Genomic DNA, 19,241 nt, shown 5'->3' with positions numbered 1-19,241 from the left:
CGAGATAAAAGACAACCAATCGTCAATTGTTAGACGAAGCGTCGCGCGTCGCGTTTGCTCCTCGAGATCACTTCGCAGTGCTGTGCATGTCAGCACGTATTGCCGGTGCGTTCGCAGGCAGTTACCAAACGCTTGCGATTTCGTAGCAGAATATATCGTTTCTTTATTGTGAGCGTGCGTAAATTGTGATACTGTTAAAAAGATGGCAAACATTATTCGTTCGTGGAGGTTAAAAGATTCCGTGGAATCAAATATAAAAATACTCGAAGGTATGTATGACTTTTTTAAATTATCCACTGTCTTTCTATGTAATGTTTGTTTTAAACGTTGATGTTTTATTTATGCAAAACTGACTTAAATTTCGAAAATTATAACTGTAAGTTTTTATTTTATTTGTCTATGTAGTTTTTTATTCTTTGTTCATTTGATTACAATTTATTGTCTAGTAACCTTTTTATTACTGTCTTCTCTATTGCATAAAAAATGTATACATTAAAAATGTCAATATATAATGATATATATACGTAGTATGCTTATATCACTTCTTTCTCTGATTATATATATCGTGTAGGTGTCAAATATATTATACGGAAAGAACTGTTTCTTTTTTACTTAGACCTAAAATAATTTGGTTAAAATATAATTGATATTACTATGTTGTTATTTCTGCCAAGTAAATATACTATTGAGAAAGCAAAACGCACAAATTTGTTGAGATTGACCAACCAATTTTTGATTGCAATTACTAAATATTTAGTTAAATATGCCTTAATCAAATTGTCCAATGTTCCAAATTTTTGTTCCAACAACAAAATTTTTTGTCAATTGAGTAAAAAGCTCACTATGCTTTATTATTTAATTTGAAAAATACGGAAATATTTTGTCTTCTTTTGTAGTAAATATCGAACATTTTTATGCGCGTTCTTACACAATTTGTTAAAAGTTAAAAATCAAAGTATTTTGTCAATCAAAAGCTTATTTATCTGATGAAAATGTATCTTGTACTTAACTAAACATTTAATTTTATCCATTACATTTTTTATTTTTTGCACTAATTTTTTTAATCTTCGAAGTAATGGAGTTATATATTTTCAATTTTTAGAAAATGCAATTAGCGATGAAAATTTACTTGATCTTACCCCAGAGCTTATCAAAGAAATGATCCCTAAAATAGGATTAAAAATCGAATTTTTAAAAAATTGGACGGCGGAGTATAAGAAAGAAGAAATGTCTAATGTTAGTATACATACATATATTATATACTATATTAAAAATTTTTAATTTTTTGAAAAAATCTTTTCTTATTTTTATTAGGAAAAAATCTTTCAAAAATGTTATCTTAATTTTATAAGTGATACATTATGTTAGATTTTGTTTTTTATTTAATTCTATCTTATTTAGTTGTGACAGTATTTTTACAGGTTTTTTTCTAAAAACAAAGTCTCTTTACGATGATTAAAATCAAAACTATTTTTTTCATGTTAATTAAATAAGAAAATAAGACTCTTAAATGTATTAATTAAAAAATCGAGGTAAAAGGATCAAATTTGAGAAAGTTTTTTAATACCTAAAGTTAACTCTATTATAATAAAAATTAAAAAAGATTTTTTTACACATTCTGATATACACAGGTATTAGAAATTAAATCCTTCGAGTTTGAAAAATTACTTTCTTGATTAATATTTATGTTTTCTTATACCATTCCTTTTTCTTGTTCCATTCCTTACTTATACTTTATAAATATAGAATGTATATTTCTATTCTATATTTTACTGCATTATTTTTTTATTAATACTATTATTTATTATGATTAGGTTATGACTTCAAGTACAGAAGTATCTGAAATGTCAGATAATTTTTCATCACAAAGTTCATCTGAGGATATCTGTAGTTTAAAGAGACAAAACACTTCAACGAAAAAATTGACGTATGCTATAAAAACGAAAGCTATCGATATCAAGAAAATTCTACATACAAACATTCAAGGAAAAGCGATTCTAAAATCCTATACAAAATCCAAGTCTTTATCACGACATTCTAGAATGCTAGTTGTCGACATTATTCTGACAGAATTACTGAATGAAGACATCCAGTAATGTCACTTTATATTTTGTTAATAATGCGTTAAAATCGATACTTTATTAGACGTGCATATAAGCATATGTATATATAGTTTATTATTTGTTATAATTTGTTCATTTTATGTTTTTAGTTTGAAAAATGATGATTTTCTATACATAGCAGAGGAAATAATAAAACTTTTTCCCACTGAAGCTACAGCTACATACTACATCTCCCCAATTCCTAAAAATTATCGCGAATTGGAAAATCGGTAATTTCATGTGGAAAATTAGTGGACAAGTATCGGAACAAAATACGTGCCTTGAAACTTATTAACGAATGGAAACCACTAACAAATAATTTACAAGATCATAAAACTGAAAGTTCGAACTCAGATGAAGGTAAGTCTTAGTATATATGATTCTACCTATAAAGGTAGTTTTTTAAAAAAAATTTATATATCTGTCAACTCAAAATTACGTTTTATTCATTAAATTAATGTGGAATGTTTACATACTAAATTCTTTATCATTTTATAGAAGCTATTCTTGAAGCTAAAGCATGCCTGCAAAATCATTCGATGCCATGGGAAATTGTTTTTACAAATTGGAAACTCACTGCTGAATATCGACGAAAAAGTATAAAATCAAACAGAGATTTAAAATTAAGTCAAATTTTTGAAAACTGGCCCATTCTCAAACATCCAAATGCATATACGTTAATTGAAGAAGATTACTCTTGTCTAAATTTATCAACGTTAGAATTAACATTGGAAAGTTGGAAAACTTTTTTTGCAAAAATTTTAACTGTTCGGCCACCAAAGAAAGATGATGACAATGCAAATTTTGATGGATTTAATCCAATGCGATGAATTGACAGACAGTAGGTATATTTATTTTTAAATAAATGTACATTATATTCACTTTATGTAATTATAATTATGATTTGATTAAACAGATACAAAAATTATTCTGCAATTAAAACTTCTCTCGTATCTACTTCCACCTAAAGGCCGAATTCGTTTAAAAAAAAATTAGTGGAAACCCTCTATACCTGATTGTAAAGACAGCATTATTATTTCAATTACTGTAAGTATCATGATCATTAATATTAATATTTGTCAGTATAAGATTACTACGCTTCATAATAATTGTTATATTATAACTTTTTGCAGTTAATAGCAGATATCACAAAAGTACAAGAACAGAAAAAAAAGCTGCAGATCTAGGAATTACATTGCAACCTTTTATCATTGCTGTTGGTCCATCCAACGATATTTCTGATATTTTTATATCCGTTGATGACACTTTGTACAAGGTACCGTCAGCCCTAAAAGCTATAGACTTGTGTTATAAAATCTTTCAAGTATTCGACGTTGAATATCCGATTGAAAGCGCTCACATTTGGTTATTATTTCAAAAAGTTTTATATAATTATGAAAATAGTTTAGATAAATTGACTCCGAATATAACGGAAATAATAAGTGATATGACATTTCAACATAAGGACACATAGACAGTCAGACATAAAAAGCTTTATTTTCTCTACGTTTTAGTTTTTAAACAAATTTTATTTAAAACTCTCCTCGTGATAAAAGTTTTTGTGCATACAATCCTGGAAAGAACTCCAAAAAGTTCTGTTATTAAATTTTGATAATAAGTTTGAGAAAATACTCATTAAAATTCTGCGAAAAATTATAATTTTGTTTAACTTCGTTTACTTTTAAAAAAATTTTACTTTTTAAAGATACTATAAAATAAAGAGTATGAAAAAAGTTCTGCTTCTAATTGTCTTACATAAAGTGTATGCAAAAATGTTTTGCTTTTAATTGTTATTGTAATTTTTTCGATTAAAGACACTATTGAAAATGATTCCGTGCCCATTTTGCGAAACAAAATTATATTCCGAAGCTTGTCTTACTAAACATGTCAAATTGCGCCATAAGACTTTAATATCATCAGTCTGCAATTGTCGCATTAAAGGATGTACAAGAATTTTTAATAGTTTTTATTCGTATAAAAAACACTTTTTTTTAAGGCATTTAAGATTGAACGGCAAAGTACAAATCGATCAGAATAGAAGTCCTGAAAATAATTTTTCTAATCTTATAGAGTTGGAAAGTTTAAGTGGTTCTAATTTTATGTCTTCGAATACAATTATTCAATCTGCACCGGAATGTTCATTTCACGAGCCTGTAATTATTAATATTGAAACTTTCAAATCTGTAGTACAAAAAGAAATTTTATCGTTTGTTTCACAACTTTACTCGGAGTTAAGTCTCACACGATCACTTATTTCTACGTTGATAGATAAATTGAGGAATTTGTATGATTTAACTTTCATACCGATTTTGAAGCAAAAATGTAATTCTAAAGATGTTAAACAGACTCTTTCAGATCTCACTAAAATGTTAACAATATTGCAACATGGTTTTGATAATTTTCAATCCGATTACCACTGTTTAAAATATTTTTAAAATGCAAATACTCTGATAAAACCACAATCGGTCAGAATTCATACACGAGTAAGTTCTCGCTTTATTGGGGGAAAACGTAAAGCTATTATTTCAAATTCAGAAATTCAAGTAATATCGATGAAAATGGTTCTAAAAAAATTTTTAGAAATACCAAATGTTTTATTTTCAATTTTAGAACACATTGAAGAATGCAAATCAAGTAAATCAATAATTTCAAATATTCAAGGCGAATTATGGCAAAACATTGAGTCTGAATTTGTGGGAAAAACCGTATTGCCGTTGATCTTATACTTTGACGATGTCGAGATCAATAATCCTCTTGGTTCGCATGCTAATATACGAAAGCTTGGTGCCGTCTACTTTTTATTAGGATGTATCCCATATGAATTTAGTAGCATGTTGGAAAATATATTTCTTGCTCAACTTCATTACACGAAAGATCACAAGACTGCTGGTAATATGAAAACATTTCATAATATTATCAATCAAGTAACAGATCTTGGGAAGTACGGATTAATTGTAAATGTCGATGGCCAGCAACGAACGATTTATTTTTCTCTGTTAGCGATTATTGGTGACAATCTAGCTTTGAACGATATTTGTGGTTTTACAACAAGCTTTAATTCACAATATGTATGTAGAATATGTACAGTAGAAAAAATTGAAAGCCGCAAACAAGTAAAAGAAAATATTCAAATGCTACGAACTAAACAAAATTATTTAAAAGATTGTGAAGATTGCTCCATGGGAGTGAAAACTAAATGCGTTTTTAATAAAATCCCAAAATTTCACATTATAGAAAATGGAAGTCCTATGCATGATTTATTCGAAGGAATATGTAGATACGAAATAGCTAAAATCTTAAACTTTTTGATAAATAGAGAACATTATTTTTCTCTTGAAATTTTAAATGCCGGCTTGCAGCATTTTGATTGTCGAAACTTTGAAAAGAATAAACCAATCTCAATATCTAGCAACGATCTTAATGCACAAAATTTAATCATTTCAGCGTCGGAAATAGTTTTTTTAGTTAAATATCTTGGTATTCTTCTGATCGGTGATCTAGTGCCCGTAAATAATACCGCTTGGGAAATTTTTCTCGTATTGCAGGAAATTATAAATATCATAATGAGTTCGTCTCTTACTTTTGCAACAACTCAACTCCTTGAAACTTTAATATTGGAACATCATTCACTATATATGGATGTTTTTGCAGAACCACTAAAACCTAAACATCATTTCCTCGTACATTACCCCCGATTATTGAGAAGATTAGGACCACTTAAACACTTATTTTGCTTTCGTTTTGAAGCAAAGCACAAACAATTTAAAGAGAATGCGAAGGTTATACAATCTCGCAGAAATTGTCCGTACACTTTAGCATTAAAACATCAACTTATTTTGTCACATAGATTTCTTACAGAAAAAGGATTTTTTGATCGATTGAGTTTAGGACCTACATTGCGTCAAGAATTAACTGATCTACCTGATTATCTTGATTTCAAAAATACACTTCCATGTAATATTCAATGTGAATATATACTTGACACTTGGATAAAACTAAATGGTATTATTTATCACAAAAATATGGCTATAGCTATGTATATGAATGACAATACTATTGTCTTTGGTGAAATTCATTACATGATTATTAACAATATGCGTCAAATTACATTTATATGTACCGAATTCTATACTAAAGTTTTTAAGAGACATTACTGCGCATTTGAAGTGATTAAGACATCTGTTTGGAGATACATTAAATTAGAAGATTTATTCTCTTATGTTCCGCAAAATATTCATGTGTGATAGTAATTTATATATTTTATATGAGTGATAGTAATTTATATATTTTATATGAATAAATATAATTAAAAGTATAAAAATGTACTTAAATTTATGCAAATTTATATTTAAAGCTTATGTATTCAAAAATCTTTAATAAATTATATAAGTTATAATTAATGAACAAAAATGTTTTTATATATACCACCTACATCTTTATATTAAACTTATTAAACTTTTCTTTCAACAAATATAATTTATATTATAACAAAGTTATTCTACGGCTTAATATAATATTTAATTCCTCGAAAAATCTTACATTGTTCAACGTAAATATTGTGTTCTTTTGACAAATTCTACATTTTAGTAAATAGTATCTTTGCTAATTGAATAATAATCTTTTTCAGATTAATAAGGAAATTTGTTTGTTAATCCCAATCAATTGTTTTAATGACGATTTATTGCACTTATTTGATAAAACAGTTAGTTATATTGAGCGGATATTCAGTTACTTTTACTTATATTTTGTTAGATGCTTATGTATTCGATTTTTGTAATAAAAATTCAGTTGCTTTAACATAATGCAAGATTTTTTTAACAAATTGTTTTTTTTAATAAAAAAAATCTCTGCTTGTTATATAAAACATTTTGTCAAAATAACAAAATGTGCATATGCACTGATTATCTTAACTGTTCGATAAAGTAAATCAATATATATACAAACTGTGTATCGAAGTCATTTAACAAAGCTTTCATTAATATCAAATGCATATTTTATTATATCTATCTTTTTTTTTATACAGACTTCATGTTAGTTGCTTTATATTTTTGTGAATATGAATTTTAACTATATTTTAATAAGTAAAACTGGATTTGTATTTATTAAACTATTTATGTTGTTTCAAGTAATTTTTCGTTTAAGTACAAAGTTGTATTGTTGATTGGAATTAAGATTTAGTTAAAATAAAAAATGTTTTTGCATTTAACACAAATACATTTGTAAAAAATACTGTATTATGATATTTTTCACTAAACTCTCAATTTTGTTGATTTAAATAGTGTTTTGTTTACAGTAGTAACAAATTATTTTGTATCATTATAATAATGTTTAGTTGGACGTATCGGACTAAATAATTTAGTTCAATTAAACACATTTTGCGTTTTTCAACAAATTTTTTTTCTCAGTGTATATACCACATTGTTTCGATAAATGTGCTTTCTTTATGTTCTGTTTTAATTTACGTTTCTTAGAGATTTAATTAACGCTTTTCTCACTCTTTTATTACATTATAATTCACTTTTCCTTTTACACTTGATTTACGCTCTATTAATTAATTGTACACTGAAAAAAAGTCTTGTTGAATTAACTGGAATTGAACTAACCGTTCAGATTTCTAGTTGATCTGACCAGATTTCCAATTAATTCAACAAGAATTTTTGTTAAATTAATTAGAAATTTGGTAAATTCAACTAGAATCCGAATCGTTAGTTCACATTCCAGTTAATTCAACCAAATTTTTTTTTCAGTATAGAGATAAAAGATATGATGGGATATTATCTGGATGTAATAGGATATCGTAAGATATTATAAAATATCTTACAATATCTTATAATATTTTAAGATATTTTGGGGGATATCGAAATATATTAATGGGACATTATATGATATCTTAAGATATTTTACGATATTTTAAGATATTTTTGTAGGATATCCCTAGAACTACTCATTGAGATATCCGTGGGATCGCCTTCGTCTGTCTGGGATAATTTGGGATATCGTCTGGATAAAGTGTGCTGTGTGGGATAATGTTTTAACGGGCTTACAAGGAAATGTTTGTTTTGTTTATCTAGACGATATTGTCATATATGCACAGTCTTTAGAAGAACATAAATTAAAACTCAATAAACTTTTTCAACGCTTAAGAGAAGCAGGCCTTAGTCTTCAACCGGATAAGTGTGAATTTTTCAAAAAAGAATTGATTTACCTAGGTCATGTAATTTCGGACAAAGGAGTAAAACCTAACCCAGAAAAGGTGAGAGCAGTAAAAGAATATCCTGTCCCAAAGAACCATAAAGAACTTAAGCAATTTCTCGGACTTGTAGGGTATTATCGACGTTTTATTAAGGATTTTAGTTCAATCACTCAACCATTTACGTCATTTCTGAGGAAAAACATTCCACTTAAATGGGAAATGCGACAACAAATAAACTTTGAGAAAATCAGGGAATTACTATTAAGCGAACCTATTCTACAATATCCAGATTTTAATAAAGAATTTATACTACGGACGCGAGCGACGAAGGAATCGGTGCGGTTTTATCACAAGGAAAAATAGGAAATGATCTTCCAATCGCGTACGCTTCTCGAACACTAAATAAAGCGGAACGTAATTATGACACCACGGAAAAAGAACTCTTAGCTATAATATGGGCAACAAAACATTTTCGACCATACCTATATGGAAAAAAATTTAAAATAGTTATTGATCACAAACTATTAATTTGGCTTTTTAATGTTAAGACTCATCATCTCGCTTAATGCGATGGCGATTAAAATTAGAAGAATACAATTACGAAGTTTTATATAAAGAGGGAAAGCAAAACACTAAGGCCCAGTTTCACCACTTAGTTTAACCGGAGTTTAAGTCATTAAACTTGGTTTAAAGAAAATATTACGTTCCACAGCTTCTTTAAACTTACGTTAACATCGATTTCTTACGTTAAAGTTAAACGGTGAATTTTGAGCGTTTAGGAATCTAAACGAGGTTTATTTCAGTGTCAAAAATTTGTTTAGGTTATGTATATAGCATTGTTATTTCGCTAGTGAGAAAAATAATCGTCAAGTAATTAAAAATTTGAAAGTGACAAATAAAAATATGTGTATTGATTAAAATTATGGCTTTAGCGTATATACTATCATCATCTGATGAAGAAAATTTCATTGTCAATCGACGACCTCGACGACTTCGACGACCAAGAAAAATAAAGAGACGACCATCATATTTTGAAGAATTGGATGATGTCGATTTTCATATTCGGTTTCGTTTATCAAAAGCATCAATTAATACAATATTGAGAGAAATCGAACAAGAAATTTATCAAGGAGAACTGTGAGTATATATAAAGTTAATATGTGAAATATTATCAGACTTTTGTATTTTGACAGATAATGTTATAAAAAGAATAACAAATAACAAAAATAGTAATAAATTTTAAAAATTAATTATATTAAACAATTGAGTATTATTTATTATGATTATATATAAAGTATATTATAACCTATGTATAATATTTACTTTAGAATTTTAGAATGTCGTTTTTTATACTACTAAAAATAAACAATAAGTTAAAATAATTAATAAATTATAATAAAACTGTTTTTGTTTACTATAGAAACAATGTTATAGCTCCAATGAATCAACTTCTTTTGACGTTAAGGTTTTATGCAACGGGATGTCATTTATTAACGGCAGCGGATTTTGGTGGAATAAGTAAATCAAGCTGTCACAGAATTGTTCATCGAGTGACTAAAGCTATTGCTCGTCTTCGACCACGTTATATAAAATTTCCTATATTGCCTGAGGAAATAAAAAAAACACAAGTTGAATTTTTCAATATTGCAAGGTTTCCTAGAGTAATAGGCTGCATTGATTGTACTCATGTAAAAGTACAGTCATTTGGTTAGTAAAATATAATTCATAGAATGTATTTTTAATATATTTTATATATATTTTATTTACTTTTATTAATAAATTATTTATTGCACTTATTACAGGTGGAAATGATGCAGAGTATTATAGAAACAGAAAAGGATATTTTTCCATTAATGTACAAGCAATTTGTAATGCAAATTTAGAGATAATTGATATTGTGGGTCGATGGCAAGGATCAGTGCATGATGCCACAATATTTAATAATTGCAGAATACGTGCTTTATTCGAAGCTGGAACATTTGGGAATTCTTTCCTATTAGGAGATGGTGGTTATGCTCTTCGTCCTTATTTTATGACTCCTTTACAAAATCCGCGCACTCGTATGGAGCAACTATATAATGAATCGCATATACGAACACGGAATACAATCGAGCGTGTATTCGGTATATGGAAAAGAAGATTTCCAATTTTAGCAGTTGGATTTCGATTTCAAAAGGTAGACAAAGTTTTACCCGTTATTGTTGCAACTGCTGTGTTGCATAATATTGCTCGGCAAACTGGTGATGCATTACCACCAAACGATCCTGCACTGCAATTGCCCGTCCCATGGGAAAATATATTACAAGAAGGCAATATAGTTTATAGAAATGATGTACCTGGTAATAATGAGATACAACGTCTATTAATCAACGATTATTTCCGAAGGTAAGAAAAAAACCATTAAATTATGTATTTACTAATAGTTTATCTTTATGATTAAAATTTTTTTAATATTTTATTATTAAATGGGTGTAGATATAATAATAAAATATATATTTATAAAATAAACATATTTTCTATATAAATTTTTCTTAAAATTAGATTATAGGAACAATAAATTAACAATTTTTTTATATTTGCAAAAATTATGTTATAATTTACTTTTTAAAAATCAATACATAAAATATTAATGTTTTATAACACATTATTTTTTTTAGTTTAATGTAAGCAACCAATTTTGCTGCTGATCAAAGTCCTTTGACTTCTCGTTTAGTGAACAAAGTCTACAAAACTATGTTAGTAGGAATAAAAAAACCAAAGATGCGACTCTCTTTAGAGATTATCATATTAATACAAATAATGTAATTGTATTCCTTCATCCTATATTTTAATAAAAAATTTTTTAAAAATAAAGAATAAAGCAAAAACCAAATTAAAAGAATATTTCTACGAATACATAAATAATCTTATATACTTACATTTTATGACTCTCAGAACTTTAACACTAACATAAATAATTGCAATCCCTGCAATAAAATCTAATATAAAAAAACAAAATAAAATTAAAAAATAAAAAACTAGGAACTATATAAAAGGAACATACACAAACTTAATACTAACAATAAAATTAAGCGACTCTCCTCAGAGGTTTCATAAAAACAAATATTATGATCTCTGCTATAAAATATTTTAATAAAAAAAAAAGAAAAAAATATTGCAACGAATATATAAACTTTTTTATATTAAAAAAAAATTGCAGCTTTCGATACAATTCGGTTATTTTGGCACAATCCAAACTAGAACTATGAGAATTAAAGAAAAAATTATTTTATTTAATCTTTATCAGAATTTAACCGTTTTTTCAGAATTTTAATATTAAGCTGTTCTTTTTCTAACGTTTTATAGATAATTATTTCTAAAGCTGACTTTTTTTAATTTCTTCTTTCATTATTTCTATTGGTTCTACTTTGGATTGTACCAAAATATCCAATTCATTAGTTTTTTTTGCAGCTGCTTTGGTCTTTTTCGATTTTTTATACTTTAAATTTGATTGTGGTAACTTATTTGTTACTGGATTGTTTTCTTTTGAAAATTCCTTATCGAAAACACTTTCAACATCCTCAAATATTAATTCTTCAGTTTCTTCAGTTTCAAGATTGTCCGAAACCTGCAACTCTTTACTCTTCTCAGAGCATAACTTCGTTGGTGTCCAATCAGTCCAATTGCTTGAATCTTCGAGTATCTGTGAGACAAATATAAATATAAGTTTTTAAATAATAGTTTTTCTATAATATTTAAAATATTAGATAATAAATAATTTTAAACAAGATACGTACCTCATATTGATAACAGCTTTCACCTTCTGATTCTTCATTGCATTGTGATGTATTTGTTTCTGCGATGCCTAAAATATGAAATATATATTAATTACATATATAAATTAATACTAACAAAAAATTAATGTTATTTTTTATTAGTTATTACTTAAAAAGATATATCTTTTATTTACATAATTGAATAATACACACATATTATTTTTATTATTAAAAAAACGACACGTCGTATTAATTTAAAATGTTACAAGAAATATATTAAATTATTCTATAGCATACCTGTAATGTTATCGCTATCAAAGTTATTTGTTAAACCCTCTATTGATGGCTGAATGATACTTTTAATCCTTTCAGCAATGGGATCATCATTTATGTTCATCTTTCCACCACATGTATTAAAAAAAATTATTCAATGTGACATGTGTACAACAATCTAGTACTTTTAATATATATTTTAATATAAATTTAAGAAACAAAATTAATACTATATATGTATAACACTTTTCTTACCTGTCTTGAAAACTTCATTTCTAATTTCAGCATAATGTTTTCGTGTTTTCTTTTTTAAATTATCCCAACAGCTTTTTAAGGAAGCTACATCTCTATATACTGAGTTATTACTACTATTATACTCTTTTGATATATTTAGCCAACATTTTTCTTTTTCTTTCAAATTAATGTTATCCGTTTTTTTATTTTCTATTATGTTCTTATATTTTTCTATTAATTCTATTACTTTGAGCTTTTCAGTATTTGAAAAGTTTGGAAGTCTTTCTCTTTTTTTTATTTCGGACATTTTTAATAACACTAAATATAATGAAATATTTACAACTTCATACAACTTATAACCTCACTATTACGTGCAATAACAATATTTCCGTCTCTTCGATCTTTTCCCTTATATTGGAAATTGACCAATCATATTCTATGCTGCAGAGTTTCTTTGAATAGATTATAGGTTTAGGTAACGTTTCGTTAAAAATGAGTTGTGGGACGCAACAGAAGTTTAACTTGGTTTAACTATAGCGTTAAATTTAACGGCAGTTTAGCTAAACTTAGTTTAAACTCAAATTGGTGAAACTGGGCCTAATGCAGATGCTCTTTCTAGAATACCACAAATATCAATTTTACAAGCCACAGCTTCAACTAGCAGTAGTAAAAATCTTAGTTACAGTTTATTTTTGCAACATGCTTTAAATGATGAATTATGGAAAACAGACAATATAATTCCACAAATTTCAGGCAAAGTACAAGGACTATTAGTAACAGAGACAAATTCTTCTCCAAAAATTAAAATTAAAATTAAATTATCGGAAACAGACGGAAATAAAGTAGAAAATATAACATTTACGCCAGGAAATATTAACGTAATAAAAAAGAAACGCTCAACTGAAATAAATCTTATTACGCGAGAAAATAATCAAATACCCATAAAATTAGAAACAATATTTAACTGTTTAATTAAATTAAAAGAATATGTTATTTCGCACAATCAAAGAATAATATCAATAGCACCCATAGGAAATATCACTAATAAATCAAAAATAACTCAAATGATTAAATATTTATTCAAGGATACGCCAATACAAGTATTTTTACTCGAGTCCACACCCAAGGAAATTATTGATCCAAAAATGAAACAGGACATTCTCAAGGAATTACATAGTTCAAAAATCGGTGGTGATAAAGGTATCACTAAAACTTTAAAGCGAATACAACAATATTATTCATGGGACGGCATGAAACAAGATGTTAAGAATTATGTAAGAACCTGTCACGATTGCCAAAAACGAAAATTAGTTCGTGAAAAAACGAAAGCTCCTATGTTAATTACCGATACGCCAAGCGAAGCTTTTCAAAAAGTTGCAATAGATATTGTAGGACCTCTACCAGAAACGGAAAACGGAAATAAATATATACTAACTACGCAAGATCAGCTGACGAAGTTTTGCACGGCATATCCATTATCAGATACAAGTAGCACAACAATAGCCGATATAATTATCAATAAATTTATTTACACTTTTGGTTCACCCGCAGAACTGCTCTCTGATCAAGGTAGTAACATATTCGGAGAATTAATGAAAGAAGTTGCTAGAATTTTTCAAATAAAACAAATTAAAACTAGCGTTTATCATCCACAATCAAACGGATCTTTGGAACGCTCACATTATGTACTAGCTGAATATTTAAAGCCTTTTATTAATTAACAACAGAATAATTGGGATTCATCTCTGGACGCCGCAATGTTCTCATATAATACTTCATATCATGAGGGAACAAAAATTTCCCCTTACGAGTTAATATTCGGTCGAAAACCGCGATTACCTTTAGCATTTGTCGAACCGGACTTATTAAGCTTTCCGCAGATTGTGATGCTATTTCCGATAATGCATTGTTACGCAGTCAAACCATAGGCGCTATAAATACTATCGAAAAGGATTATATTCCCGATGTTAAATTAAATACTAGTAAATTATGCGAAGATCTCAAGAAACATAACATAAATATTTCAGATATTCACTTACTAAATATTGGTAAAACTCCTAATTTAAACATGCAAGTGTTAAAAACCGTTAAAGCTCCGCTTTAGATGAAATTTATAAAGAAGCAGAAGAGTTAGGCAAACATCATCGTACTCAAACTCTGTACCATAAAGTTATAGGATGGTTTTACTATGTAATACCATCGCAGGCCTAGTAATTTTATATATAATTGCGAAATGTTCATTAATAACAAAATGTATCGACATTTTTAAACTATGTTGCGTACCAAAAGAAGGATGCGTTCAGTATTTTTATAAATGTTTCAACAATAATGTTACAACTCGTCATAATGACCCGCGACATGTAGTAACTTTTACCGCAGTACCTACGGCAGATGAACTTTTCCAGAACGACGAAACTGAAAAATGTGAAAAGAATAGTGGAAGGTGTCGATCTCGTTCCCGTAATAGCCGATTTACAAATTTAGTGTAATTTTATTGCGTGCGATTTTAGTATGTAAGACCATATATTAGTCTTAAGGTTTCAATTTTAATTTCATTTATGTATCAATCTGAAATGATGTAACTGTATTATGTATGAACATTAATAGATTAAGTTATCATGTCACCGTAATCGTAATTCGCTAGATTATAAGAATTTGTCAAATCAAGAAGGATCTTTAATTTAAGGGGGAAGGTGTTACGTGCCTAGACACGATAAAAATTCTCTTCTTTAAAATATTTCTATCTAATCACTCTGTACAAACTATGGCTTAGTTTACATCGTGCATTTGATACGCGTATCAGGTACCATATTCGTATCAAATTCGTACTAAATATTTAGTACGCACGATGTAAACGCTGCCGGATCAATTTGGTACGAGCGTATCAAGTAGGAGTATCGTACTAAATTTATACGCGTACCAAGTGATACAAATGTCGATGTAAACGCATAAAACGCATTTTAGAGAGAATTTAGCAATTGAGCATAACCTCAGTGCTAAAATCTAAAAATCGGTGTGAAAATGTCTTAGTAGGAGACATCAACATGAATTAAATTTGTATTATATTTTTCACAGTACATGCTTAGTACATTCGATGTAAACGCGCCCGTACTAAGGCTTTGGTGCGCACCAAACTTAATACGCGTACTAAGGTTTTGACGATGTAAACTAAGCCTATGTCTTAAAACTATCCCGATGTGTCATACCAGATCCTTACTTATTGATAATCTTTTCTATCTACGGTCTTTTTAAACTTAATATTTGTCTGTTTCTTCGTCTTGTAAACATCCTGCATCCCACCCAAACTATTCTTTATGACATAGATATCAATTATCAAATTCTCTCCTTTTTAAGAAATCAACCAATAGCTATTACCGCCTTACGAGCACTTCCTATGATTGGACGATGCTAACTTATTCCGACTTTAATATAAGGATCCCTCTCGATGATTAGAGTCAGTCTCTGTACTAAACCACTAGAAGTTAGACGAAAGTCTGTAAAACGTTAGAATAAAATACTTTAAAATATCAGTGCGATCTGTCTCTCACATTACGTGCATCTCACACGTAACAGCACGTCGACACGTCTAATCACATCGCCGTGTGATCACGTGTAATCCGTGTAAACTTATCGATTCTCGTGCAACGTCTCGCGCGCGTTAGAGACAGCGGTAGTGCGGGACGTATAGATTAGGTGTCTCGTCGCGAGACTCTCGCGTCTCACTGCTCGCTGCGCGCGAGTACATACACTTAGCGCGAAGCACTACTGTGCTCCTTGATACAATTATTGTTGTAATTTATTTTTAAAAAATAAAATAAAGTCAAATAGCGCAAAGCGTGTGTCTGCGACAGTATCTATTAAAGTATAAATAAATGTTGCATATGTAACATTTCTGCAATCATCCTGAAACACTTTGATGAAATGTTACAATTGTATGTCTCTGGAAGATTTCTGAAATGTTACGCTGCAACTTGTAATGTTATTCATAAAATTTATTTTATTACATTGTTATTTATTATGTAAATAAATTTTATAAATTTTAATAAATGTTAAATATTAATTTTTAATAAATTTTAATGCATTTTAATAAATCTTAATAAATAATAAAAAGGGATCAAATAAAAAAGTTTTTGTGAAATATTTTATTAATATATTTCTATCAAGATGATCAAGACTAGATCTTTGAGTTTAATATTATTTTTCATCAAAATATGTATATAATAATATATACTATTTTGATTCATTACACTGCATGTACTGTTTGTCTTAAAATGCAATCCTTTTCTGTACCAATTGCAAATATGTAAACGACTTAAGTATCATTATTATCAATTAAATTAATATCCGATCAAAAATTTTTCATGTAAAAGTATGTAAAAATCTGTAGAATTATGTATCAAAAATGTCCATGCAAAATTTTACATTGCATATTTTTATTTAATTTTACATATTTTTATGTAATTTTATATAATTTTGATATAATTTTATAGATTTATACATACTCTTGTATAAAAAAATTTTTGCCAGGAAAAAAATAGCTTATTTACAATTATATAATTACATATAATTATACATAATTATATTTAATTATATATAATTACATATGAATAATTCTTTCTCAATAAAAAATGTTTCATGTCAAAGTATGTATAAATTTATAGAATTATATCAGAATTATATAAAAGTATATAAAATTATGTAAAATTATATAAAAATATACAATATAAAATTTTGCATGGACATTTTTGATACATAATTCTACAGATTTTTATATATTTTTACATGAAAAATTTTTGATCGGGTAACGTAATCATATATTATTTTAAAATTTTAGTTTAAATAATTAATGCAATTCAAGAGCGACAGTATACGATATAGTGCAAAAGAACATAAATTTACATAAAAAAATTATATTAGGCATAAGCTTCAAACGTATAATATTATGTAAAATAAATATAAATTAATAATTAATTAATTTGATTTTGAATTGAGATAGAAAAATGGAACAAAATACAAATTTATAGGAAATTGTTTAAATTATTTTATTTTATTACATATAAAATAATTTTAATTAAAGAGTAATATATAGGACTTATTAATTATTATTTAATTTATTTAAAAATTAAAAAATTTATTTAATAAGATCGTAAATAATTTTAATAATTTTTATTTTGTGAACTTCAATAATTTCAATTTCCATTGAAAAATTTAATTGTTTAATAATTATTTTATAATTATTAAAATATTGAATATAAAATAAATGTAAACAAACAAGTATCATATATATATAAAGAAAAATAATAATAAATATACTAAGTAACATTGTTAACATAAATAATTATTAATATATATATATAAACATTTTGTTAATATTGCTGGCAGTGGCTAATCAACTGCCCAACAGCGTTTGCTACGCTATAGCTGTTCACGGAACTCGCTATCACTAGAGATACTATAACAGAGATTCGCCAATGCGTTAACGATTTCTGATTGGCTCCCGTCGCTTGGGGTATAACCGGAAGTATGAGAGAGAAAGATAGATATAACTGACAGAGAAAGCCTAGCCGATCTAACCTGTCACCTGTCACCTGTCAAAAGAAAACAGAGTAAACCGCCATCGAAAACGTCATATCCGATATCCGGTTTTACCCCAAGACGGCACATTGGCGAATCTCTGTTATAGTATCTCTAGCTATCACTACCGCGCTATTGGCTCCACGAACAGTTCAGATAGCGTTAGCGTTTGTAGCGTTAATAGTGTCTCCCCGAATGCACCCTTAAGGGCCATCTACAATGGAGTGTTTTAGTTGTAACAACGCTAAATCTACGACCATGCTGTCCATAATATAAACGACGTAACAATAATATACAAGCTATCATAGAGAGGTGACTAAAAACTAACCCCGAACACCTAAACGCTCATCGTAAGCACCCACTGAATTGGCTCAATGTCTGTTGTAGGCCGTAATCAGTAAAACAATACGTAATGAAAATATTGTCTACGACTACTGCTACGGCCTACAACTCTCCATTGTAGATGGCCCTTTAGAATGGTGCAGTCACGGCAAAAACATTACGGTGCAGATATATATACTATTGTCTTTCTTCCGCGGATAACGTTCTGCAGTGTTGTGCGCAAGCATAATAAGCCAACGTCTGTGCACGACGCTCTGAGAGAGAGAGAGAGAGAGAAAGAGAGAGAGGGAGAGAGAGAGAGAGAGAGAGAGAGAGAGAGGGGGAGAGAGAGAGAGAGAGAGAGGGGGGGGAGGGGGGGGAGAGAGTTAGAGGTGGGTGTGTTCGGTGAGCGGCTATAGTTGTTAGCTTTTTTCGAGCAGCGACTAACTCGCAGCTTCTCTCTCCTCTCCTCTCTCTTCTCCTCTCGCGCACCGCGGCATCTATTATTCGTGAGGAAAAAGACATATTGCCTGTACCGTGATATTTTCGCTGATTGTCGGGACCGTTAGCAATATAGAAGTATTACATATATGAGGCTATTATGTGCTAAATAATGTCCGTTTTACGTCCGGTTCGGACATTCTAAGGATGTACTTGGTATGTCCTTGGGACAAATATAGAACATCCTAAATACATCTATTGGATGTAAATAGGACAACCATTGGATGTCCTCAGGATTTGTATCGGACATTCAAATTACATCCTAATTATGTCTGCGTGTTGTGTGGG

At 28.5% G+C, this 19,241-nt stretch overlaps 3 protein-coding genes across 6 annotated transcripts in view; 1 reads left to right on the top strand and 2 right to left on the bottom strand.

The window, feature by feature from the left end:
* The window catches only part of LOC118647631, a 377,709-nt gene that overhangs the window by 331,972 nt on the left and 26,496 nt on the right, over positions 1-19,241 (bottom strand). The window lies entirely within an intron of this gene.
* Positions 8,934-10,811, top strand: LOC118647638 (putative nuclease HARBI1). The gene is made up of 2 exons (XM_036292903.1): positions 8,934-10,002; positions 10,098-10,811. The coding sequence occupies exons 1-2, from the start codon at positions 9,735-9,737 to the stop codon at positions 10,682-10,684; spliced, it is 855 nt and encodes a 284-aa protein (XP_036148796.1). The 5' UTR covers positions 8,934-9,734; the 3' UTR covers positions 10,685-10,811.
* LOC118647641 (myb/SANT-like DNA-binding domain-containing protein 3) lies at positions 10,871-12,888 on the bottom strand. Of its 3 annotated transcripts, none has more exons than XM_036292907.1 (4): positions 12,579-12,888; positions 12,348-12,458; positions 12,072-12,139; positions 10,871-11,977 (listed from the first exon to the last, which is right to left on the bottom strand). In XM_036292907.1, exons 1-4 carry the CDS (start codon positions 12,862-12,864, stop codon positions 11,651-11,653), a joined length of 792 nt encoding a protein of 263 aa, XP_036148800.1. In that variant the 5' UTR covers positions 12,865-12,888; the 3' UTR covers positions 10,871-11,650. The 3 variants fall into 3 exon arrangements, with proteins under 3 accessions (XP_036148800.1, XP_036148801.1, XP_036148802.1); XM_036292908.1 differs by having other exon boundaries at positions 12,348-12,447; positions 12,579-12,760; XM_036292909.1 differs by having other exon boundaries at positions 12,348-12,507; positions 12,579-12,701.

Source organism: Monomorium pharaonis, chromosome 10 (genome assembly GCF_013373865.1).
Source record: "Monomorium pharaonis isolate MP-MQ-018 chromosome 10, ASM1337386v2, whole genome shotgun sequence".
In the NCBI taxonomy this organism is placed as follows: Eukaryota; Metazoa; Arthropoda; class Insecta; order Hymenoptera; family Formicidae; genus Monomorium; species Monomorium pharaonis.
This window is presented reverse-complemented; position numbering and strand designations above follow the sequence as displayed.

What these genes read in the sequence shown, in the direction of transcription:
- LOC118647638 (XM_036292903.1), top strand. Translation starts at nt 9,735, where the DNA reads ATGAATCAACTTCTTTTGACGTTAAGGTTTTATGCAACGGGATGTCAT. An exon ending in TGTAAAAGTACAGTCATTTG is followed by an intron (nt 10,003 to 10,097) that starts GTTAGTAAAATA and finishes CACTTATTACAG; the next exon opens with GTGGAAATGATGCAGAGTAT.
- LOC118647641 (XM_036292907.1), bottom strand. Translation starts at nt 12,864, where the DNA reads ATGTCCGAAATAAAAAAAAGAGAAAGACTTCCAAACTTTTCAAATACT. An exon ending in AAATGAAGTTTTCAAGACAG is followed by an intron (nt 12,459 to 12,578) that starts GTAAGAAAAGTG and finishes TTTTTAATACAT; the next exon opens with GTGGTGGAAAGATGAACATA. An exon ending in AAAGCTGTTATCAATATGAG is followed by an intron (nt 11,978 to 12,071) that starts GTACGTATCTTG and finishes TTTGTCTCACAG; the next exon opens with ATACTCGAAGATTCAAGCAA.